The sequence below is a fragment of the Trachurus trachurus genome, assembly GCF_905171665.1.
Source record: "Trachurus trachurus genome assembly, chromosome: 5".
NCBI lineage: Eukaryota > Metazoa > Chordata > Actinopteri > Carangiformes > Carangidae > Trachurus > Trachurus trachurus.
In genome coordinates, this window is record NC_139896.1 from 4,684,466 (window position 1) to 4,710,182 (window position 25,717).

The 25,717-nt window shown below is 41.4% G+C and overlaps 2 protein-coding genes across 3 annotated transcripts in view; both read left to right on the forward strand.

Moving 5' to 3' along the window:
* The window catches only part of erbb3a (erb-b2 receptor tyrosine kinase 3a), a gene marked incomplete at its 5' end in the record, with an annotated part of 49,750 nt that extends 37,621 nt beyond the window's left edge, over positions 1-12,129 (forward strand). The window contains 12 exons of the mRNA XM_083971165.1: positions 204-345; positions 1,070-1,189; positions 1,717-1,815; positions 2,661-2,846; positions 3,772-3,927; positions 4,025-4,100; positions 5,251-5,397; positions 7,522-7,619; positions 7,725-7,931; positions 8,035-8,100; positions 9,018-9,288; positions 10,738-12,129. Of these exons, the coding sequence (XP_083827291.1) occupies positions 204-345; positions 1,070-1,189; positions 1,717-1,815; positions 2,661-2,846; positions 3,772-3,927; positions 4,025-4,100; positions 5,251-5,397; positions 7,522-7,619; positions 7,725-7,931; positions 8,035-8,100; positions 9,018-9,288; positions 10,738-11,618 (2,449 nt within the window). The 3' untranslated portion in view covers positions 11,619-12,129. The remainder of the gene's footprint in view (positions 1-203; positions 346-1,069; positions 1,190-1,716; positions 1,816-2,660; positions 2,847-3,771; positions 3,928-4,024; positions 4,101-5,250; positions 5,398-7,521; positions 7,620-7,724; positions 7,932-8,034; positions 8,101-9,017; positions 9,289-10,737) is intronic.
* The window catches only part of LOC310986099 (proliferation-associated protein 2G4-like), a 70,742-nt gene that overhangs the window by 32,187 nt on the left and 12,838 nt on the right, over positions 1-25,717 (forward strand). The window contains exons 2-6 of one of the 2 annotated variants that reach the window (XM_083971862.1): positions 15,467-15,588; positions 18,253-18,381; positions 19,660-19,765; positions 22,355-22,424; positions 23,125-23,217. In XM_083971862.1, coding sequence (XP_083827988.1) covers positions 15,507-15,588; positions 18,253-18,381; positions 19,660-19,765; positions 22,355-22,424; positions 23,125-23,217 — 480 coding nt within the window. In that variant the 5' untranslated portion in view covers positions 15,467-15,506. Of the gene's footprint in view, positions 1-15,327; positions 15,589-18,252; positions 18,382-19,659; positions 19,766-22,354; positions 22,425-23,124; positions 23,218-25,717 lie in introns of those variants that run through there. The other variant, XM_083971861.1, reaches the window with a different exon arrangement.

Consider the following 25,717-nt stretch of genomic DNA (forward strand, 5'->3'; position numbering starts at 1 on the left):
ACGTGCCATTTTAAGACAGGTCAAGGTTGTCTTAGGAAAAAAGTAGAGCACAAATTTGAGAACTTTGATTTCAAGAGTATAATTTATTCTTACGTTTTTTCTTAAGAAGAAACTTACGAAGAAAGTTGAGAAAATACTTAAGAACTTTTTTGGAGAATATGACTTCTTGACACTGATCTCTCTCTGTTAATCTCTGTCTCCAGTCAGAAGACGACGGCCATCGCTCTGGGAGTCATCGCTCTCATCTTCGCAGCGTTTTCCATCTTCATCCTCACCGTCCTGTACCGCCGAGGCATCGCCATCCGCCGCAAGAGAGCCATGAGGAGGTACATGGAGAGCGGAGAGGTCAGTCACTCACTCAGTCAGTCTATCTGTGGTTAAAGGGATAGTTCACCCAAAATTGAAATTTCACTCATTATCTCCTCCCCCTCATGTGGACTAAGGGCTGTGAGAAGTTTCAGAGTCCTCCGTGGCTTCTCTGAGTTACAGGGGGTCTCGGCGTAGCAGTGCATGTCCATATGACGGTTGCAAATGGATACCAACTGTCTTCGTAACAAAAAGACACACCAAAAAACATCCAAATACCTCCATAGTGCTTGTATGTAATGTCCGTCTTGTATTGAAGCCCCGAAATGCGAAATTGTCCCGAAAAAAATTAAATACCGTAAGTCTATTTTTCAAGCTTGTTTTGTAGCGGAAGCTCCTCGAAGCTCCTCTTCCCGGTTCGTCAAATTTGGACGAACCGGGAAGAGGAGCTTCTGCTACAAACAAGTTTGAAAAGTAGAGTTATTTAATTTTTTTCTGAACAATTTCGCATTTCGGGGCTTCAATACAAGACGAACATTACATACGAGCAGCATGGAGGTATTTGGATGTTTTTTGGTGTGTCTTTTTGTTACGAAGACAGTTGGTATCCATTTGCAACCGTCATATGGACATGCACTGCTACGCCGAGACCCCCTGTAACTCAGAGAAGCCACGGAGGACTCTGAAACTTCTTCTCCTTCACCTCCTGCCTCCTCTCTCTGGTTTATTAACCTGCTCTGTGTTTTTTTTTTCTCCTCCACAGAGTTTCGAGCCTCTGGAACCCGGAGAGAAAGGAGCTAAAGTCCACGTCCGGACGCTGAAGCCGTCGGAGCTGAGAAAGATCAAGCTGCTGGGAACCGGAGTGTTTGGCACCGTCCATAAGGTTTGTGTGTGAGCATCTCTGTTCACAACTCTTCTTCTCCTGCACGTTTTAATGTTTATTTAACTTTTGTAAGTGTGGCTCCGTCTCTTTTTACTTTTTTAAACACACACTAAAATTATTATGGAGCGAGCATGTAGTTGACACGCGTCTTAGGCCACAAAAACTCCATAGTTCTTCTTTCTCACGAGGATTTATTGAAACCTTTCTTCAAGTTACAACAAAAAATAAAAAACTGTGTAGCAATCCAAAATCAGGCAATAATCATTAGCACGATTAGCACGGTCAAAAACTAGTGTGCTCTCCTCGCCTCCATAATCATAACTGAACCTAAGTACGCATACATCACGTTACGCACGTCTCAGCCAATAAGAAGAGAGCAGTTGTTATTAACTAATAGGCACTCTTATACCTCAATGTACAAAATCAGAATAAATCCAACAAATCTAAATTATTTATCACCTTATGTGTAATGTACAAAATGGCTCTAACAACTTTTAATTTGTGTATTTGTTGTCTATGTTTCGCAGGGTATTTGGATTCCTGAGGGCGACACAGTGAAACTTCCTGTGGCCATAAAGACGATTCAGGATCGGAGCGGGCGGCAGACCTTCTACGAGCTGACAGACGTAAGAAAACCTCCGCATATCTGATATAGATCTGGTTTTAATCTCATATAGATCTCATATATAGCCTATGTTATGAGATGTTAGAATGGTTTCAAAACAAACATAGAAACGAATCCACTAATCTAATGCAAAATGAATATGAACATATATAAAATGTCTTTATATTGACAGAGTAACATAAATGGTAAAGCCTGTCAATATATGTTGATATTATAAACAGATCTAGATTAGATTAGATTTAGATTTATTTGTCATGAAAAAGAAAAGCAAAAATAATAGCTCACTAAATTTACAGAAATAATTTAAAGCGCTTAGACCACTATACATACAAGCATATACACATAATAGTAAAAGATAGAATAAAAATAAAGTGCAGATGGAGTCTCGGGTAGTGCAGACTATGTAACAGTGGGTTATAAAGTCTGACACCAGTTTCCCAGAATGTAAATATATATCAACATTAATGTGGATGCTAAAAAAGAAAAACATAGATACATTATCTATGTTTTATATGATGTTTTAATAAACTTGCATACCGTATATTATTATATATATATTTGACATGATGTCAACATAATCTGGTTGTAACATCTTATAACATGAAAAATCCTAATATAATTTTCAATATATGTACATACATGTGCACATTTTACTATTGGCTTTTTGTAAATGTTTTAAAAACATCGGTGACATTATGACTACATCACTCATATATTATATTTCTGTGTGGGCACTCCATATTTAACATATTTAATCTCATATAAACATAAACAACAGTAGTGAATCAGGCCATTGGTTTATTGTTTTGTTTTGTATTGCCTGACCCTGACTGTCTGTGACCGCAGCACATGATGGCGATGGGCAGCCTGGACCACATCAACGTGCTGCGGATCCAGGGGATCTGCACCGGCGCCAGTCTGCAGCTGGTGACGCAGCTCAGCGGTCAGGGCTCGCTGCTCGACCACGTCAGGAACCCCAAGAACAACCTGAGTCCACAGCGGCTGCTCAACTGGTGTGTTCAGATCGCAAAGGTAAAAGAAAGAACCGTCTCTCTCTTTTAATTCTAACTATTCTACTTTGTTTTCATCTGTTTTGTTGTTGTTCTTCTGTCTCTTTATAAATAATGTATGTGTAAAACAAGTAGAACATACCAAATTATTGGAGATAATTATTGATGATAAACTATTATGGGATAAACACATTAAAAATTTGATAATTAAAATGGGAAGCTGGCTGTCCATAATTAAGAGATGTACAAAATACAACAATACACCTACTGTAAGTACTTGACAAGACATACAGCTGGAGGTTGTTTTATTTTACCTTAGCATAAAACTACCACAGTTAAACACAGTGATATATATATATATATGTAGCAATGCAAAAATGGAATTTATTACTGAACTTTATCAAGCAACAAAATTTAGTTTAGTTCATTAGTTTAATATGGGACAGTGTGCAATTACATTAATCATTTGCAGGAAAAAATGAAAAGATGGTTGCACCAGATTTAGCTCACAGCTAATTTCCATCTGTAGTCCCTACACATAACATAAAAATGATAAAATACACAGAATTACACAGACCACAAGCTACTATACGAAGGTGAGGCATAAAAATCATATATATGCTTTTAAAAAAGCACTAAATCAATATTATTTAAAAAGGAACTTTATTAATAAATATTCCTTGAAACATGAGAGGTATGGATTATCTATGTATGTATATATGTATGATTATTTAAATTCATATAGGATTTACCATTACCATTATATACTCAGTCGGAGCTGTCTTGTCTTGTCAACTTCAATTGTTGTTCTGTCAGAGTCATCTTTACTTTAATACATGCATGTATTGTCACTGCCTGTGTTGTTTAGTTGTCTAGTGTGAATGTGTATTCTTTATGCAGAAGCCTTAATAAACAAACAAACAAATGTGGCTGCTCTTTGTCTCCAGGGGATGTACTACCTGGAGGAGAACCGGATGGTCCACAGGAACCTGGCAGCCAGAAACGTTCTCCTGAAGAGCAACTACACGGTCCAGATCTCAGACTACGGCATCGCAGACCTGGTTTACCCTGACGACAAGAAGTACTTCTACAACGAGGCCAAGGTCGGTAGTTAGTTACACAGACAGATGAACAAAATGATCAAAGTTCACATCTTTCACTGCAGTAACCAATAGAGACACGCTCTGTTTCCCCCTGCAGACCCCGGTCAAGTGGATGGCCCTGGAGAGCATCCTGTTCCGCAGATACACACATCAGAGTGACGTCTGGAGTTATGGTGAGTTTATATTATGAGGGATACGCCAACTTTTTTTTTTTTTTTTTTCGTGTCTTGCCTCACTCCCGAGTCCATGACCAGCAGATAGACACCATCCTTTCGACTGTGCGCGCAGTAACAAGAGAGATAGAGCTGTATCACCCGTAATTAGCTTAGCTCAAACGCTGGAAGTGTATAGGTAGTGTTAGCCTGCCTCCTCCCCGAGCTGAAATCAGCAGTCAAATGCCGGTAACGGGACGATATCGGTCAAAACGGAGGGTTCAAGCAAAGACGGTTTATTTTGGTTGAAGCTAGCTACATCGAGGGTAGGTTAGCTTCCTATTTCAAAGTAAAAGCACTTCTGTATGTAAAGGGCAACGGGTGTTTTATTTTGTGAAAGTAACGGCTAGCTTAAGTAGCGCCAAAGCCGATTTCATTTTAGCTCTAAACTCTGTAAATATACTTTATCGACATTTCAAACATGTTTAGGTGAGAAAGTAGCCGTTTAGATCAGAAGTGTGTCGTTAATTTGTCTAAATACCAGCTGTTTACAATTTTGTTCGGACTAATTTGGCGCTACTCAAGCTAGCTGTTGTGACCAACGCACTTCCGGTTACTTTCACAAAATAAAACACCCGTTGCCCTTTACATACAGAAAACCATGACGATAGAATTTGTGCTTTTACTTTGAAATAGGAAGCTAACCTACCCTCGATGTAGCTAGCTTGAACCAAAATAAACGGTCTTTGCTTGAACCCTCCGTTTTGACCGATCTCGTCCCGTTAGCGGCATTTGACCGCTCAAGATGCCTTACCGGAGAGTTTTGTCAGCTCTGAGACGAAGATCGGCCCACCGGTTTCCGTTTAGAGTTGCTGAAGAGTTTCTCTGATGACTTTAGGTGGAGGCAGGCTAACACTACCCATACACTTCCAGTGTTTGAGCTAAGCTAATTATGGGTGATACGGCTCTATCTCCATGGTTACTGCACGCACAGTTGAAAGGATGGTGTCTATCTGCTGGTCATGGACTCGGGAGTGAGGCAAGACAGGAAAAAAAAAATGTTGCCGTATCCCTTTAAACCATTCAGTCCCAGTTTGGTTCAGTTATATTTGTAAAAAAAACAACCAACAGCAGTGGAGGTGTGGTTAATAAACACTGTGGCGTCCTTCAGGTGTGACGGTGTGGGAGATGATGTCGTACGGAGCTGAGCCGTACACCAACATGCGTCCACATGAAGTTCCTGACCTTCTGGAGAAAGGCGAGCGTCTGTCCCAGCCGCACATCTGCACCATCGACGTCTACATGGTCATGGTCAAATGTGAGTGAACTCTCTTCTAACCAAAAGTAGTGTTTTATTTAGTTTTATTTGTTCGGATCCCCATTACAGTAGCTGCGCTCTAGAGCACCGCTAGTCTTCCTGGGGTCCACGTTTAAAACCATTTAAACATACATCTACAATCACAACACGAAAAAGTCAACAAAAACTTACATTAAATCTGCACAATCGGATTGTCATCTTCATCAAAGAACGTATGTAAGATACTCCAATTTACAGTGGTTATAAAATAAAATAACATCAAATGAAATAGAATAAAATAAAAGGGTAAAACAAATGAAAATGACAACAAGAAACCCTACTACCCTACATAGCATAGTGGTTCTGGAGACCGGTCTTGATCTCATGTCCACGGTCAATGTCTTGGTCTTGTCTCGGACTTGACTATTTTTCAGATGAACAAAAAAGCACAAGGCTTGCTTTGCTTCAGACACTCACTCACTAGAGAGAATAGTTACGTAAAAGCCTTTAATGAATCAGGGCATAATTATAAAACAATAGTCAAACGCTGACCGATTTCGACTAAATGAGGACATGGATTTTAGACCCTTTTTATAACTGATTGGGTATTGATATGTGATTATTTGATGTTGTTTTCAGATATATTCTCTTCTTGTATCTCTATTTATTAGGGATGTCCCGATCCGATCACGTGATCGGAAATCGGGGCCGATCACGTGGTTTCAGACTCGATCGGAATCGGACGTTACATCCCGATCAGGAATCGGATATATTACATATCTACATGTCAGTGTTTTCCTATCTGTCTAAAGTGAAGACGGGCCGCAAGGGGGGGCGTATTATTGTGAGATTGTGATATTGTTACATCCCTAGTAGAGCATAAAGAACAGAAAAATAGTGGGATGATACAGTTGATCTACATTAAAAACTTTACTGCATTGCAAAAGTATCGGATCGGGACTCGGTATCGGCAGATACTCAAAATCAAATGACTCGGACTCGGACTCGGACTCGGGGGCAAAAAAATGTGATCGGGACATCCCTACTATTTATGTTATACAAATGACCAAAGGTACATAGAATTTCACTGTAATTACTTGATATGTTCCTTTATTATGTTGTTTGACATGTTTTAAAATGAAATACTTGACTCTAATTGATAAACATTGTCTTTATATAGCAGCCTCTGTAGGCCAATGGTTGTCAAAGTGGGGTCTGGGGTCCTTGGGAGGGTTCAGGGGGTCCCCAACTTTTCTCTTGAAAAAAATGTGATATTTTTGGAAAAACGTGCACTTTTTTCCAGAAAGAATACATTTTTTCCTGAAATTTCTCAAAATTTTTCCAAAAGTTCAGGCCATTTGCTCTAATTTGAATGTACATTGACTAAAAAAGTAACATTATTCAATCTCAGAACACTTATGTGTATTTCTGGTGGTTTTTTTTCTTCCAAATTTTATCGAATGGGGGTCCGTGGTCTAATTTGTGTCAGTTTAGGGGTCCTTGATGTAGAAAGGTTTGAGAACCACTGCTCCAGGCCAACCACTGTGCCAAATAAAGGACTCTTACCTGGAGCTCTGGTTCTCTCCCACCACGCCCTAAAGAAGACCATGTTGGTTGAAACCGGTCGGCGTTTGAATATTGTTTTATTATTATGCCCTGATTCATTAGAGGCTTTTACGTAACCATCCTTGGCTCTAGTGCGTGAGTGCCTGAAGCAAGCCTAGTGCTTTTTTGTCCGTCTATCCAATTTTTGCAGCTTCAAGAGCACCTCGCATCACCTGGAGTTTACTTCTTTTTTCTACTTCGAGCACTCTTTGTCGACTACATTTTTAGTTGGTCTTGGTCTTGTCTCAGTCTCGACAAAACAAGACCAAGAGACTTGTCTTTGTCTTGACTTGGTCTTGAGTTAGGTGGTCTTGACTACAACACTAACCAAAAGCTTCACATTTACAAATATATGGTGTGTGGTTTTTACCAATGTTAGCAGCGTTGGTCTGGGGCAGGCTCAGAGTGAAGTGTGTCTTCATACCTATCAACCCAAAAAACCTGCTAAAACAGAGGACTTTTGAGTTTAGAGCTAATTAGCAGCATGCTAACTTGTGAGATGTGAGTGTCAAAGTCTCATATCTGGTTCTTCGTCTCCAGGTTGGATGATTGATGAAAACGTGCGTCCGACCTTCAAAGAACTGGCCAACGAGTTCACCAGGATGGCCAGAGACCCGCCTCGTTACCTGGTCATCAAGGTGAGGAGGACGACCATGGTTTGGAGCTTCAGTACAAGTTGGACATCTATCTATTGTCTCTGATCCGTGTCTCACCACCACTCTAACACTGTCCTGTCCCTCCAGGAGGACTGCAGCCACCAGGACTCGCCTCCGGACGAAGTCGCCCAGCGGAGCGCGGCGGACCTGGACGACCTGGAGGATATGGACGACCTCAACATCGAGCTGAAGAACGCGGAGGAGGACGCGGCGGTGGACGGCCTCGTTCCCGCGCCGCTCTACATGTCTCCGTCCAAGAGCCACAGTCGTCTCTCCAGGTTGGACACTCACAGGGTAAGAGACGCCGGCCACTTCCTGTCGGTTTCATGACCAGTTCTCTTCTGTCGTCTCGTCTCTGGGAACTAAATCTCACTGTCGCTGTCTTTTTCTTGTGAAGGTGGTTCTCACTTCAAACGCTGCAGGATACCTACCCATGACCCCCGGTGTCGACAACCCAGGACAGGTAGGTTAAAAAGGCTTTTGCCTATTTAAGATGGCTTCCTGTGTTGGCACAAACGTTTGCTTGAAAAAGGTCTAGTACCGAAACGTCGCAAGAAATTCTGCAAGTTAGCTATGTGTGCAGGAACTCTTCTTTGTTTAATTTGACGCACCTGCCAAGGAAATAGATGTGCAAAGATTTTTGCTTTTTACTAGAATAATCTTTAAAAGGATAGTTCAACATTTTGGCAAACTGGCCCATTGCCATAATCCCTATAGTCTTAGCAGTAGATTTGTTACCTTTAATTGTCGGTGCAAGCTGTTTTTAGAACGGCAGAGCAGAGCCGTGAGCTGCTCAGAGCTACACTATGGAGGCTCATGGGATTTCTTGGTTTCCCTCATCAAACTCATCAAATACACAATCCAACAACTCCACAACGCTCTGGTGGACAAGTTGTGACCTGCACATTCACCACGCTATGAGATAATAACACAACGTTACCAGACAGAGTTGTTTTAGAGGGAAATACATGCAAAACCGTTGATGCACGTTCCCGTCGGGGACAGTTTTTCATCAACAGTCTCTGTATTTGCCTCTAAAACAACTCTGTCTGGTAACGTTGTGTTATTATCTCATAGCGTGGTGAATGTGCAGGTCACAACTTGTCCACCAGAGCGTTGTGGAGTTGTTGGATTGTGTATTTGATGAGTTTGATGAGGGAAACCAAGAAATCCCATGAGCCTCCGTAGCGTAGCTCTGAGCAGCTCGCGGCTCTGCTCCGCCGCTCTAAAAATAGCTTGCACCGACGATTAAAGGTAACAAACCTACTGCTATGACTATAGGGATTATGGCAATGGGCTAATCTGCCAAAATGTTGAACTATCCCTTTAAGACATAACCAACATCACTTCACTAACACACGTTCCTGTCGTCGTGTTCAGGCTGTGTGGCCGACGCCGTCACGCTCTCGGCTGAACTCGGCCCGGACCGTGTCGGAGAGCTCGGAGGGCTGCGGCATGACGGTGGAGCTGGAGATGAGCGAGGACTTCTCTCTGACGGGAAGCCTGAGCAGAAGACGTCGTCACCGCGAGGACAGCGCCTACATGTCCCAGAGGGACAGCATGTCCGGTGGGCCGCCAGATACACCATCACCAGAGATGGAGGAGGAGGACCAGAACGGATATGTGCTTCCTGGAGACAGCCCAGAGAGAGGTGACATCCCCACTGCAGATTCATGTCACACAGCAGATTTAAAAAGTCTGGATTAGTTCCCAGTTGGTATTACATCTGCCACTGTTGCCACTTTCATGTTTTACCTATTATTACTTTATTTATTACTATCAATACTGTGAATAATCATGCTGCTATGAGCACTTTGCACTTTGTCCACTACACAGTTACTGTACTGATGTGTCCACCACACATACAGTATATGACAATCAACATCTTGCTGCTATAAGCACTTTGTACTTTGCCTACCTTTGCATACATGTTGTTGTCTAAATGTTGTCCATTGTCATTCTGTATCTGTTTATGCCTCATCTTTGTATAATAGCTTGTATTCTGTGTATTTTATTACTTTTATGTTATGTGTAGGGACTACAGATGGAAATTAGCTGGGAGCTAAATCTGGTGCAACCATCTTTTCATTTAAAAAAAAAAATTATTAATGTAATTGCACATTGTCCCGTATTAAACGAATAAACTAAACTAAACTAAACTAAACAGACAGCACTTTATAGAATGAATATTATTCTATAGAGTCGATACAGAGCTTCCATATTTTCTACATAACATATCGAACATGAGGTCAAGTGCTACCTTTACAGATGTACTGAGTTACTTTTGTTTGGCATCTTAAAGTAAACAGCACTTCGACATTTTGGAAAATACTTTAATTTTGATTCATTTTCTTTGATGAGAATCAGAGGAGTAGATGACATCACTGTCTTGACAGAAACTATTGCCTTGAAGCTAATCAATGTGTTATAGCCATATCTCATTTAGGGCTGGGACGATATGCTTTTCTCCCAATTCGATTCTTCTATGATTTTTTGGATGGCAATTCGATTTAAATTGCGATTCTACTATATTGGCGATTCTCTCGATTTTTAGTCTGCATTTTTAACATTTATCTGTACACAAATACTGTAGGAGCCTATAAATTAACATACTCCATTATAAAGTGAACTTAAACCCTTTTCAAAACCGGACTCTCTGTATGTAAAAAAGGCTAACAAATGCACATTGCACAATATTTAAAAACTAAAAAATATATATATATATATCGCAATATTTATGTGAATCGATTTTTTCTTCCACCCCTAATCTCATTCTTATTCTTCCATAAACCTCCATGTGTTGTTCTTGTACCTGTACAGTTAACTTACACTGACAGTATGAAGAGACGGGAGTGTTATCAACACTTTTATCAAACTCTAGACAAGTTGAAAAGAAAAAATGCAAAAATACAAGTTATAAAAACTGATCATCATGAAGGTATTTAAAGAAAAGATGACACGTGAGAACGAAGAGGCCGCAAAGTGTTTTTTGCACATCCAAATATTTCATGACGACCTATCTCAGGTGATACTAAAAGAAAACACTGACTTGTATCTCACTTGACTTCACATTGACTTTTCCTGTCCTTCTCCTCCTCAGACACCCTCCTCTCTTCGTCTCGAGCCGCCGGCCGGATCAGAAAGTCTCGTTCTTCGGGGCTGTTGGACGACCCGGACGACGAAGAGTACGAGTACATGAACAAGCAGCAGCAGACGCCCGCGTCGCTCCGACACAACAACCACAGCCACCGGCCGAAGTCCAACAAAAAGAAGCGAACGTCCTCGGTGTCGTCCCAGCTGACGGCGTGTTCTGGCGACACCGTGTCCTCGATGGAGGTCAGAGGTTTTCACCACAGCAGCAGGAGCAAAGACAACTCTGACTCAGAGCAGCTTGGACCCAACGACGTGGAATATGAATACATGGACGTCAGGGGCGGCGAGAAGGAGAAAGAGGACAGTCCTCCGCTTCACGATCCTCCACCTCCTCCTCCGACTCCAGCCAGGAACAGAGGGCAGGTGGAGAACGGAGTGGAGGAGGAGGAGGGGGAAGAAGAGGAGGAGGAAGAGGAGGAGTATGTGGACAGTGACTATCACTACACAAACAAACAGCCCAAGCTGAGACAAGCTCTCCACGACAGGAAGGAGGAGCCGAAGGTCCAGGGGTCGGGGGACGAGGCCGAGGCCGAGGCGTACGAGTACGAGGACATGGACTCGTTCGCCGCGCTGCAGCCCGGCGGAGACACGGTGGCGTACCAGAACATGAGGAGGAGGGACGAGGACGAGGACGAGGAGGGAGCGATGCTGGGCGGCGGCGGTGCAGCAGAGGTTCAGGTTCACCGATCGGCGTTTGAACCCTACGTAAGAGTGCGATCCGGAGTCGGGATCGGAGAACCGGCGGCTGCAGCTGGAGACAGATCCTTCGACAATCCAGACTACTGGCACAGCAGGATGTTCCTGAAGCCCAACGCGGTGCCCACGTGAAGAACATTTTACATCCCCCGAGATGGATGGATTCATGAAGGAGCTGAAATGGGGAAATGCAATCGTAGCTACCGCAGCCTGTAAAGAGACTGTAAAGAAACTGTAAAGACTTTTCTTGTGACAGGCTGACGACGTCATATCTGCATTTTTTTAAGCCTTTGATTTTGGGGCATTTCCAGAAGTAAAAAGCACTGACTGTTGAAAACACAACCAGAAAGGAACAGATTACAAGCTATATGTCTCTGTTTACACTTTGAAATGAACAAAGAATGTTTTTTAGAGAACAAATACATTTGTTTTAGGGATGGGCATTTCAAGCAAAAACACTATTCGATAATCACCAGCGGGAACTAATCGATTATTTTTTCGAATATTCGGTACCGGAGAATATTGTAACGGTAACTCTTCTCATCACAGTGGTACCGTGCAATAAGTCCTCGTCACATAATGAGAGCACATCTAAATGAGGACGAACTCACCTCTTTCGGTGTAAAACTACGTCAATATTCTCCGGTAGCTTCTCATCACAGTCTGCACCTTTGTTTGTGCTGCGCTTCAGTTTCACTTGTTTTTTGTTTGACAGAGTTTCAAACAGAACTTTCTGATGGCTGTTGGAGTCTTTCCATGGGTCTTTACACAATTTACATTTTTCGATTTTTTTTAATTGAATGACTATTCGAATATTCGAAAATAATTGCCCATCCCTAATTTGTTTGCAGTTTCCTTGTTGTTTTGAGACCTCTGTGTGTGATTATACTGTTATGTGAAATTACATTTTATACACAATAAAAACAATATTTTGAATATCTATTCTGAAGAATGTTTTATTATTACTTGTCGATAAAGCACTGAATCTGAAATGTAGAGGATGCTGGGCTCGACAACAGACGTTTCATGGACAAAAGTTGCTCGGTCAGGGTTAACTGTTGGTGGGGTTTGAACCAAGGGGGCAGTTGTCGGTCTGAGAAGTGAAGCTCACTTCCGCATTCAAAAAGCTGCAATCCCCTCGGCTGTCGCTGGGGGCTGGCTCCAGAAGGGAGCAACTCCAATTGAGCCCCATGTTAAAATAGCCGATTTTACAGCTTAAAAAAACATATTTACAGCCTGGTACATTTTATTTTTTTGGTCTCAACCGATAGTTTCTACCCTCGCACACACTCTGAGGGGGGTGAATTTTTTTAAAACTCTACCGTTTTACTATTATTAGGTTTAAAGTTCTGGCCAATTAGGGCGCAGAACCGTTGAGTGACAGGTCCGGCGACCGCTGCTACGAGGCCAGTGGGCGGGCCCTCGGCCGGCTAACCGGCGCACCTCTCCAAATATGGCAAGTAGAATCCAACATGGCGCGGTTCAAACCCCCGTAGTAGCGGCACAAAACAGACTCCCCCAAACCAATGGGTGACGTCACGGACGCTACGTCCATTCTTTTTACAGTCTATGGTTTGAACTTAAAGTGACTTTGTTTGTTTTATTTTAACATTCATATCACATGATTCACATATTGTTGCTAATATTGTTAGCTTAGCATTAGCCTTTAGCCAAATATGTCATGATTGTGTGGAACAGTCTATTTGAATAGGTAATTTTAAATGGTGGTGATGGTGGAAATGTCCAGGAAAATGTAGCTAGATGTTAAAACTATTTATAGTCCAGGCAAAATAGCGTTTTCCGACAGACTAATTGTAACAGAATGTTTTTCACCATACATCATTTCTTTGAGGTGTCCAGAACAACATACTAAAAGTCCTAAGAAATCCTAGTTGGGGAAATATGTTTAATTCTCATCAATCCAAGATTGATTTACTGTATATAAAGTCTATGGTGCCAATAAGGCCAGACAACAATACACCCCAATGGGGCTATTTTTTCCCTTACTCCTATCACAATGAAACTTTACGCAATGGAAGTATCTATGAAATGTAACATTTTTTGTATTACAAGTTTCTTTGAAAATGAAATTGAATATGCAAATGAGCCACACACTTATCAAATATGCCCAAAATACACCAGAACAGGCTCTTTTTTTTCTTTACTCCTACCACAATATAACTTTACACAATGAAAGTATACATGAAAAGTAAATATTTTTGTATTACAAGTTTCTTTGAAAATGGATATGAATATGTAAATGAGCAATACACTAATGGAATATGCCCCAAATACACCCGAATAGGCTTTTTTTTTCTCCTTTACTCCTACCACAATGAAACTTAACACAATTAAAGTATACATGAAAAGTAAATTTAAATTTTAAAATTAATTTTAAATATCACAATGAGCTCAACACTAATTGACTTATGGTCAAGAAGCCATAAAGCCACAAGCAGCAAAAACAGGGGCCAAATAACTAACACATTCATGTATGCATACACACAATCTGAAGTCACTTGCCACACTTGACCTATACATACACACAATTTGATGTCACTTGCCACACTTACCTGGGTCACATAGTTGCCACAAAAAGACTTAAGAATTGATTGCACAGTCTTGTCTCCAGTTGCTTTCTAAATCCATTTTTTTTTTATTAGCGAACAAGCCTTACCTAATGACTTTCCCCCCAATTTGCAGAGAACATCAGAAGAAAGTCAGAATACATTAAAGCAGATATCAGCTTCACGGCCGTTTCGGCTAATGCTGCGTTCAAGGCAGGCTTTTGAAACCGTAAGTTACAGCTTCAAGTCACAACTACGACTTGGTAGCGTTCCAGGTAACCCGTAGCTCGTGTTTTTACCATCCTGTTGTCTGTGAAAGTTCCCTATAACGGCCACTCGTAACTTCCGACCCGTGAACTCGTACCAGATCGAACTGGTATGACTTCACAGGAAGGAAAAACACAAAGTACGAGTTTCTTTGAACGCACCATGAGTTAGCAGCCCCCGCCCTTGTCAGGCATCAATTGGTCCTCGTGCTACGTCACCACATTCACGCGCATCCCTTGGCTGCACACACAGCCCTTCATGCCGTTCTCTCTCCTCATTGGATAACACTTGTATCCCACAAGGAAAATTTTCTCCTCGGGTTACAGCAGAGCAGAGTGACGGAGAGACTCGTGTTTAGGCTGAAATACTTCATGTAAGTGATTGCTGACGGAAAATAGGACTATTTAGGACTTATATTAACAAAAACATTCCACTGATATCTGCTTTAAAGTCGTTTCAACGACTGTGTGTGATTATGTTAATATGCTGTCATGTTCAACAACATATGAGCGGGACTAAGAACGTAGTTATTTTGGCCCCTGTTTTTGCTGCTTGCGGCTTTATGGCTTCTTGACCATAACTCAATTAGTGTTGAGCTCATTTGCATATTCAAATTCATTTTCCAAGGAACATGTATAGGTTTTCATTGTGTGAAGTTTCATTGTGGTAGGAGTAAAGGAAAGAAAAAACAAGTTTATTCGGGTGTATTTTGGGCATATTCCATATTACTCATTTGCATATTCAAATTCATTTTAAAAGAAACTTGTAATACAAAACATTTTACTTTTCATTATACTTTAATTGTGTAAAGTTTCATTGTGGTAGGAGTAAAGGGGAAAAAAATAGCCCCATTGGAGTGAATTTTGGGCATATTTCATTAGTGTATGGCTCATTTTACTTATCTGAACAGCTGTCAGAACGCCCCTGCTTTTTGGCGGGTCTGTGTCGTCATCACGTAGGGAGCGTCACTGTGGTGTGGGCGGGGCCTGTGAGGCGACCAGCAGCAGCAGCAGCAGCAGCAGCGACTACAGTCACATCCGAGCCCCGCCGAGCTGAGCCGAGCGTCGGGGAACCGACTGAACTGTCTCCGTCCAGAGCCGAGTAGAGGAGGAGGAGGAGGAGGAGAAGGAGGAGAAGGAGGAGGAGGGAGCGACTCGACTCGACCGAAACTTCACTCACTGCCAAGATGTCCGACGACGAGCAGGAGCAGACCATAGCGGAGGACCTGGTGGTCACCAAGTACAAGATGGGGGGAGACATCGCCAACCGTAAGTTAACGTTACAGCGACGTGCGCGAGCAGCAGCCGTTGGTGACAAACTGACTGACTAACTGACATGTTGTTGTGTTGTTGGGGCCGTTGGAGCAGCAGCTTCACGTCTCCTCCTCCGCCATGTGGTTTACATGCGAGGCACACACACACACACACACACACACACACACACACACACACACACACACACACACACACACACACACACACACACACACACACACACACACACACACACACACACACACACACACACACACACACACTCCGCTGTTCTGACAGGCTAACTAGCTAAGTAGCAGCTGCACCTGCTTCAGTCAGTGTTAGCTCCGCCGTTAGCCGCCGTTAGAAAGCTAACTTACCTGTCTGCTTGACTAACGTTACAGCGGTGGGGTGCTAGATGCTAACTGACAAGCTATCTCAGCCCTGTTAAAGGGACAGTTCAACATTTAGTCAGATCCTCCTCTCACCATAATCCTCATTCATTATAGTCATAGCAGTAGTAGGTTCAGCAGCACCTTTAATTATTAGGTGCATGTTGTTTTGAGATCGGCGGGGCAGAGACGTGAGCTGCTCAGTGAACACAATGGAGGTGAATGGTAAACTCATCAAATACACAATCCAACAACTTCAAAATGTTCATGGTGGACAAGTTGTGACCTGCACATTCACAACGCTATGAAATAATTAAGGTATCAGGAATTAATGGACGACGGGAGGCGTGAACCGTCCAAATTCCTGATAATCGGACACCTTGAAGGGCATTATTATTATAATATTTATATTCCCATTATATTATAGTACCATGATCACTTATGAAAGAAAGTCAAGGTGTGGAGGCTGATGCACACCTAAAAAATCTTGAAAAACAGGTGCGTTGGAGCATAGGTTAGGAGTGAACAGGACCTTTTTCAAGAGAGTTCTCTGCTTGAAAAAGGTCCTGTGGACCGAAACGTTGTTTGTTTTATTCAAGTCTTTTGCAAGTGACTTGACAGTGTGCGGGAGACCCTTTTTTCCTTTGTTCACTTAGGAAAGAAAGACATATTAGATCAATTATTAATACTTTAATGTTGTTTTACAGTTTAAATCATATGTTTTTCACATGAAGCGGCTGAGCGGACTATTTAATATCTCTCATTGGCGATAAAAAGGAGAAAACTGAAGAAAACTTGTTATGCTTCGAGTCTCCGTTTCCATGGCTACCAACAAGCGTTTGAGCCAGCGCAGTAATATTTTGAACTGTAACCAGGCAATTTGACCGGAAGTGAAGAACATTTTAAGAACTTCTTTATGGGGCTCCATTATCACTTTTTAACGGACACCCTGCAGCCAATCAGGATTGAGTATTCACCAAGACTATGGCATAATCATGTCCACCAGAGCGTTGTGGAGTTGTTGGATTGTGTATTTGATGAATTTGATGAGTGGGGGACAGGGGACCGGTACCGTTCACCTCCATTGTGTTCACTGAGCAGCTCACGTCTCTGCCCCGCCGATCTCAAAACAACATGCACCGATAATTAAAGGTGATGAACCTACTGCTATGACTATAGGGGTTATGGTGAGAGGAGTATCTGACTATTAAATGTTGAACTATCCCTTTAACCCTGTTTTATACTCCAAGCTGCAGTGCTAAACATGTACAGATAAGCAGACATGAAACCACCTATTTCTCATATCTCTGTCTTGCACCAGTGTTTTATTAGCTTCTCCTTCAATCTTTGACTGACAGATATAACTGACATGCTGCTGGTGTTTATGCTACTTGCATACGTACATGTCATGCCATGTGTGTGCAATTTATAGGCCATGTAGTTGGACATTTTATAGGTTATTTATCTTTAAAATACTTCATCGTTCACTGGTAGAACAGGATGATGACTTGGTTATTTGACATTAGGAGTTTTAGACTTAGACGTGGTTAAACCTCTGTGTAATTTTATGTCACTTTGTCAGTATGTATTGCAGTGTAGAGCAGTATCAGGAAAATACTACAACTTATCAAATAAACAGGATGCAACTACAGTAGTGTTATGGGCAAAATCCAGCACATTCAGAAAGGTAAATTTTTATAAGCATGTTAGTTGATACACTGCAAAAATCTCTCTACCTGCACACCATCAGTCGTCATTAATCATTTTTTTTAAACATGTGTGGGTGTTGAGCATTTATTTTAGTCCATCTTAACAGTCAGCAAACAGTAACACATCATGTTAAAAAGGAACTCTGCAGCAGCTCCAGAGTCCTAGTGCTGGTTAAAGCAGAAGTAAGCGGCATGTTTGTGTTAATATAAGTCTTAAATAGTTATATCTTCCGACAGCAATCACTTATATAGAGTGTTTGGTCTGAAACACGGGTCTGTCAGTCACTCTACTCTGCTGTAAGCCCGTAATCTCTTGTTGATGACAGATAAAACTACACAGATCAGATATACACATGGTAACATGGTAGATGATAAATAACCTTATCCACCGCTCCATGGATTGATTTCTCACTGGCTTCGTTGGAAACAAATGAATGCACATGGAGGAGAGGAGGGTTAGAGACACAGAGGAGGAGACACCAGACCTGGAGAGTTCAGCTTTAAGATAATATTTTAGATGATTATCTCTGGTCCTGTGTGTTAATCCACCTGTGTGTGTGTGTGTGTGTGTCTCTTAGAGGCCCTCCGTCTGGTGGTGGAAACAGCCCAGCCGGGGGTGAACGTCCTCAGCCTCTGTGAGAAGGGGGACGCCTACATCATGGCTGAGACTGGGAAAGTCTTCAAGAAGGAGAAGGAGATGAAGAAAGGTGAGACAGAGCTGACAGTAGCCGGGTTTCCATCACAGGTCTTCACTTAATAAAATATATATTGTCATATTTCTAAAATTTTGAAAAAGCACAATTGCTATCTACAGGTGTTTCCATTGAAAGGTGTTTTTTTGCGAATGAGCCGTAATTCTGGTAAAGCCTATATAGTCTCATGTCTGTAACAGAAGGAACTATTGTTTGGTTATTTATTCACACGGACATGTTACTGTGTGACACCGCCTGAGTTATTATCAGACTGAACCTTACACGTTTATTAAAATATTGGGTGGAAACTGCGCAAAGTGTGTACTCATCCCATAGTTCTCATCAAATCACGACCCCTCAGACCAACAGGATCAGATCTTATCAGAGCTGGAGCGACGTGTAAATGCGACAAAAGTGTTTCCATGACACTTTTGCGATACACTTTGGTATCGACAGAAAAAAAACCATCTCACGAGAGTGTAAAAATGTTTTGGCGACATTGGAGCGGTTTTTCGAAACGTAGTTGTTTCCATTACCTGTTTTTATTGTGATATTTGGGTTTTGCGCATTTCTAGGGGTTAATGGAAACACAACTACAGATTTGTCTGAGCTGAGGACTTCGTAGATGCATTAATGCAGATCGGTAGCGTATTGGAGAGTGACTTTGATAAAATAAAAACGGTAACCCTTTAATTTATTGTACAGGCTGCTAATTACGTGATAATGTCAAGAAATAGCCTAGAAATAACGGTCAGTATCATAGAAATGTCATGTTCTTCATAAAGCCAAAATATTACACATGCTTTACATGCTTTGATATTTCCTTTGCTATATTTCTCGACATTACTATGAAATTGACCGCTATTTCTTGGCTATTTCTACACATTATCATGCAATTAATTGTTATTTCTTTGCTATTTCTACACATAATGACGCAATTAATTGTTATTTTGTGGGCATTTCTACACATAATGAAGCAATTAATTGTTATTTCTGGCTATTTCTACACATTATGATGCAATTAATTGTTATTTCTTTGCTATTTCTAGATATTATGACACAGTTTATTGTTATTTCTTGGCTATTTCTTGAAATTATCACGTAATTAGTGGCCTGTAAATTAAAGGGTTACGAGTATTATAGTTACAGGGTTCGCAGAGTGCAACTGTACCAGGTGATCCAAGCGTCACCTCCTCCTCCTCCTTCCTTGTGTTTAGAGTTTTTCTTTGCTGAACGTGTGGATGATGATTTTCCAAATGAAGACTCGGTGGTTCTCTTCTCCCCCTCTTCCAGGCATTGCCTTTCCCACCAGCGTCTCAGTCAATAACTGTGTTTGCCACTTCTCTCCCCTGAAGAGTGACCCTGACTACACACTTAAAGATGGCGATCTGGTCAAAATGTAGGCAACAACAACCACAACAACGCTCTGAAACAATGTCTCTCCTCCTCTTCTTCCTCCTCTTCCTCCTCCCCCATGTGTGGTGCCCCCCCCCCCCTCTCTCTGTCCCTCTCTCTCTGTGATATCTGGGCTTGTACTGTATGTGAGGGTTTTCGCTCTGCTTCATCAGATCTTGTCTTCCTGTCTGTCCGTCCTTTGTGGCAAACGACAAGTAAGGTTGGACGTTTATCAGACGAGGGTTTTTCCGGTAGAAGTGGTCCGTCTGAATCTGTGTATCATTCGCTCTTTCCATTTTCAATTGGCATCAAAAATCAAAGAAATGAAAAGTGACCGATTATTTTGTTATTTGTTTAATCTAACACAAAAAGAGTAATATTTATTTTTCCTATTTTTCTGAGTAATTCTTTTTCTGACTTAATGAGATTTCAAAATCCCGTGAGAAGCTCCAATCTGCAAGTAACGTAAGGACTGATTTTCAAAATAAAGGTCCTACTGTACATAAGACTGTTTTGATATTTTCTGAGTGACTTTCTCTGAGGTGAAGTTCTATAACAACAGGTCGTCTCTGCTCAATATCAATCTGAATTTACAGGGAACACGGTGAGAATAAGAAGCATTAGCGGGCTTTTCCTTTTAAAAATCTACATCACCTTGCAAATTATGCAATTGAATACATTTTGGAAGGTGACCTTTACTGTACTTTGAAATCAGTCCTTACACGCTCTTACTGTAGTTTTATGTTATGTTTAATTTAGAGCAAAACAATACCGGCGTAGCTCGACTGTATTTTTTTAAGTATATATACGTATATCATGGATCTAATAGATCTAATAGATCCATGATGATGTGGAGGCTGAGTTGACCACAGCAGTTAAACGTAACTTGTGCAGGTGGGAGCTTCTCACAGGATTTTGAAATCTCGTTAAAGGGATAGTTCAACATTTTGGCAAATTGGCCCATTGCCATAATCGCTATAGTCATAGCAGTAGGTTCATTACCTTTAATTGTAGGTGTAAGCTATTTTCAGTATGGCGGAGCGCAGCAGCTGGCTGCTCAGAGCTACGCTATGGAGGCTAATGGAATTTCTTGGTTTCCCTCATTAAACTCATCAAATTCAACATCCCAAAACTCCACAGCGCTTTTGTAGACAAGTTGTGACCTGCACAACCACCACGCTATTAGATAATGACGGAACGATACGAAACGGAGCCGTTTTCGAGGTAAATACAGGGTAAATACGGAGACTGCTTGCTGAAAAACTGTCCCTGAACGCAACGCGCATCAGCGGTTTTGTATGAATTTACCTCGAAAACGGCTCCGTTTCGTATCGTTCCGTCATTATCTCATAGCGTGGTGGTTGTGCAGCTCACAACTTGTCTACAAAAGCGCTGTGGAGTTTTGGGATTTTGTATTTGATGAGTTTGATGAGGGAAACCAAGAAATTCCCTTAGCCTCCATAGCGTAGCTCTGAGCAGCCTGCTGCTGCGCTCCGCTGTACTAAAAATAGCTTACACCTACAATTAAAGGTAACGAACCTACTGCTATGACTATAGCAATTATGGCAATGGGCCAATTTGCCAAAATGTTGAACTATCCCTTTAAGTCGGAAAAAATATTACTCCGAAAAAACAGAGCTTTTTTTTTTTTTAAGTCAATGCAATAGCCCCTACCTACGCTTCCGTAGATCAAAGATATGAAATGTAAAAACGAGCCACAGAACGATCGATTACATATCATATTAATAAGTTTGTCCATTTCGTGTTTTTTGATCTGAGCCTAAAATTGAAACATATGAAAAACCAGACTTTTTTTTTTTTTTTGTGTTGGATTAAAAAACAAATAACAAAAGAACCTGTCACTTTTTCTTTTCTTTTTTTAAATTGAATTGCCAGTTGAAAATAGAAAGAACGAGTGACTCACAGATCCGTTTGCTAAATCCCATTTATCACATGTTTTTTTTTTCTTCTTGTGCTTTGAGAAAGGAAGTCAGCTCATCTTAATTTTTGTGTTGCCACTGATGTCTTCGTCCTCTGTGCTACATGTGGGTGTTTGTTTGTTTGTTTGGTTGTTGTCACTCATGTTGATGTGGTCACGCACACACACACACACACTCTGTAGGTTTTGTATGTTTCTGTGTTTGTATCGATCACTCTCATCGTGTTGTCCCTCTGGCTGGTCGGCATGTCTGTTCAGTTGATCACCGTCTGTGTGCTAAGTCCGCTGCTCCCTTGAATTCACAAAACGTCCTTCACTGTGTTTTCCAGCTGATGTGCAGCCAAAAAAAAAAAAAAAGAAATTCACCTTGGAATAAATCTGCTGTTTAACGGCCATAACAGATTAAGTAGATTTATTTTTGTCCGACCTCCTCTTGTTATTTAGTCTTTTACGAGTCTCATTCTCCAAAGTGAGACATAGTTGACATTTTGTCCTTCCTCCCAAGTTCATTTGATTGATTGGCGGCTGCGTTCACATCAGTAATCTTGACAGTTAAACTTGAGGCAGTGAATTGACGCGTGGACGAGTTCCCTCTGGATTTATCGTTGTATCATCCTCTCTCCTCTCTTCTCTCCGTCTCGTGTTGCTCTGCAGAGATCTCGGGGTTCATGTCGACGGATTCATCGCCAACGTTGCTCACAGCTTTGTTGTTGGAGCCACAAAGGTAAAAACAACAACAACCTAAACGTGTTAAAGGAATAGTTCACCAAAAAATGAAATTCAGTCATTATTGACTCACCCTCATGCTGATGAATACTCCGGAGTAGTTTTTTATTCCTCAAAGTGCATCTGGAGACCCGGGAGGCCGGTTCCTATAGTCCAATGAAAACTTTATATGAGAGTAATAGGGCCCGACACAAAAAGGTCCATAAAACTACACAAAAACCATTTAATATTCCTCCACACTGCTCGTCCACTGCAATCCAAGTGTCCTGAAGGGAGATAGTCCAGAGTTTACTGGAAACTACGTCATTTAGGACATTTTACAGCCTAAACAGTCCTGTATTGAATTTGAAAGGTGACTGGACTTGCCTCAATGACGTCGTTTCGGGTAAACTCTGGACTATCTCCCTTCAGGACACTTGGATTGCAGTGGATGAGCAGTGTGGAGGAATATTAAATGTTTTTTGTGTAGTTTTATAGACGTTTTTGTGTCGGGCCCTATTGACTCTCATATAAAGTTTTGGTTGGACTATGAACCGGCCTCCCGAGTCTCCAGATGCACTTTGAGGAATAAAAAACTACTCCAGAGTATTCATCAGCATGAGGGGGAGTCAATAATGACTGGATTTCATTTTTTTGGTGAACTATTCCTTTAAAGCAGCGGCTTCACCTTCTCCCGTCGCTTTGTCTCGTTTCTGCAGGAAAACCCCGTCACAGGCCGCAAAGCCGACGTGATCAAAGCTGCTCATCTGTGTGCAGAAGCCGCCCTTCGTCTCGTTAAACCTGGCAACCAGGTACGTTCACCTTCCTCCTCCTCACACTCCTCACACTGTCACAATAACGACAAATAATAATAATGACATGTTTTAGATGGGACATAAGGTTTTTAAAAACTTTATTTAGTTGCTCTCTTCCAGTAGTCTTTCTCTTCTCCATATTTACCATATTTTAAAAAACTAAACAAAAAAAAAACTGACTCCATTATTGACTATGATGTGAATATAACCACAAGTTAATACAATTTTCATTTATTCATTTATTTGTAATGGGACAAAAATAATTTGTTGTAAACTCTAAAAAATAAAAAATTACAGTAAGACAAGAACAAAACAAATGATAAACATAGTACAATTACAATACATCAAGTTCAAGTTTACTTTATTTGTCACATATAATTACAGTGAAATTCTCACGTACCTTTTGGTCATTGCATTGTATAAAAAATAAAAGTACTAAAAGTAATAAAAGAATGAAATCATTTAAAAACAATAGAAGAAGAGGTAATAGTAGTGTTGTGGCTGTCTTTCAATAAACTTCAGCCGCTGAGGAACTTAAAGCTCTTTTGTGACGCGTCCAAAAACTCCATGGGTCCACGATCAGTTTAAAGTGTTTATTGTGACAAAAATCAAAAAGAGCCAACAAGCAGTTATATCAAAAGGGAAATTAATACGTGCCCTTTCAATAAATAATAATAATGATACTGGTGAGATGATAAGGTGAAAATGATGGTAAATTGACGGTCAACAAAAAATATATGAGCTTAGTTCTCTCTCTCTTTGTGTTCAAAACTCCCGCCACCACACACACACACTCACTAAGTAAAGAAAATAACCACACCCCCTCAATGTGTGAATGCAAATGACATCATCAACGCAATGACGTCAAGCCTACAGCAAATGGCAGGGAAAATATATTTTAGCTTCTACAATACCGGCCCCTAATTATTATAACTCAAACAATAATAATTACCCAATAAATGATAATCACACACACAAGTACATTTCAATAGAGAGCCCATTATGAAGATCTTCTTTCTTCATGAGAATGCTATAAGTGCATACAGTCTTGGAAAGAGTGATCTACTGTCACTCTGGATCAGTCCATAGTCCATAGTGTATGTACTGTAATGTGTAAGGGGCAAAGGTCAAAGTCCAAAAACAAAAAATAAAGTCAGTCTGGGCTTTCACAGTTCTTCTGACTCCAATAGAAGGCAGATTTTGTTGATTGGTCTGTTCAGAAATCCAGTCTTGGTCTTGATCCGGACATGACGAACGAGTCCTCTCTTATCCAGAATAGTCTCGGCGATTTTTCCAGTCAGCCAGGTGTTTCGAGGTGCTGAATCGTCCATGATGATCACGACGTCTCCTGGTGTGAAGTTGCGTCTGATTTTAGACCATTTCTGTCTCTCCTGAAGTTGTGGAAGATATTCTTTAACCCACCTTTTCCAGAACAGATCTGACATATACTGGATTTGTCTCCACCTGCGTCGAGCATATATGTCGTCCTGTGTAAACTGTCCTGGTGGCAATAAAGGCATGGTTTTAAGGAGAAGAAGGTGGTTTGGGGTGAGTGCTTCAAGGTCATTTGGGTCTGTAGAAGCCTTGGTGATTGGGCGGCTGTTGAGGATCGCCTCAGCCTCACATAAAACTGTGTGAAGACCCTCTTCATCCAGATTTTGTACATTTAAGGTTGAGTTCAGAATCTTCCGCACTGATTTAATCAATCTTTCCCATACACCGCCATGGTGTGAGCCAGCAGGGGGATTGAAGATCCAGTTGATTCCCTTGTTAAGCAGAGTGTTGTGAATCTGATTTTGATTCCAGCTTTCAATTGCTTCTTTCAACTCCCGCTGAGCTCCAACAAAATTGGTGCCATTATCAGATCGAAGTTCTTTTATCTGACCACGTCTGGCTACAAAGCGCCGGAGGGCATTGATGAAAGAGTCTGTGTCAAGTGACGATGCCACTTCAATGTGAACTGCTCTTACAGCCAAACATGTGAAAATAACACCATAGCGCTTCACAACTTTCCTTCCATGCTTCACTCCAAAGGGTCCAAAATAGTCCACTCCAACATATGTGAATGGAGGTTCACCTGGAGTGACTCTGTCCAATGGCAAGTCTGCCATCTGCTGTTGACCTGGGGTAGCGTTTACACGCCGACAAATAACACATCTTGACAGTATCTTTCTGATCAACACAGTGGCGCCAGGAATCCAGTATTTTTGACGTAGGACAGATAACATATGGTTGCGACCACCATGACCCACCTTTGCATGAATATGTCGCAGAACCAGATCAGAAATGTGGAAATCTTTAGCCAATATTACTGGATGTTTCACCTCTTCTGGCATCGCTGCTCTGCTTAATCGACCTCCAACCCGCAACACATCTTTGTCCAAAATGGGATTGAGTTTATGAATGTGGCTGGTTCGCTTGACATCCATTCCTTTCCTTAGACTTGCAATTTCATCTGCAAACCTCCTCTTCTGACAAAAGCAGATTATCTCCATTT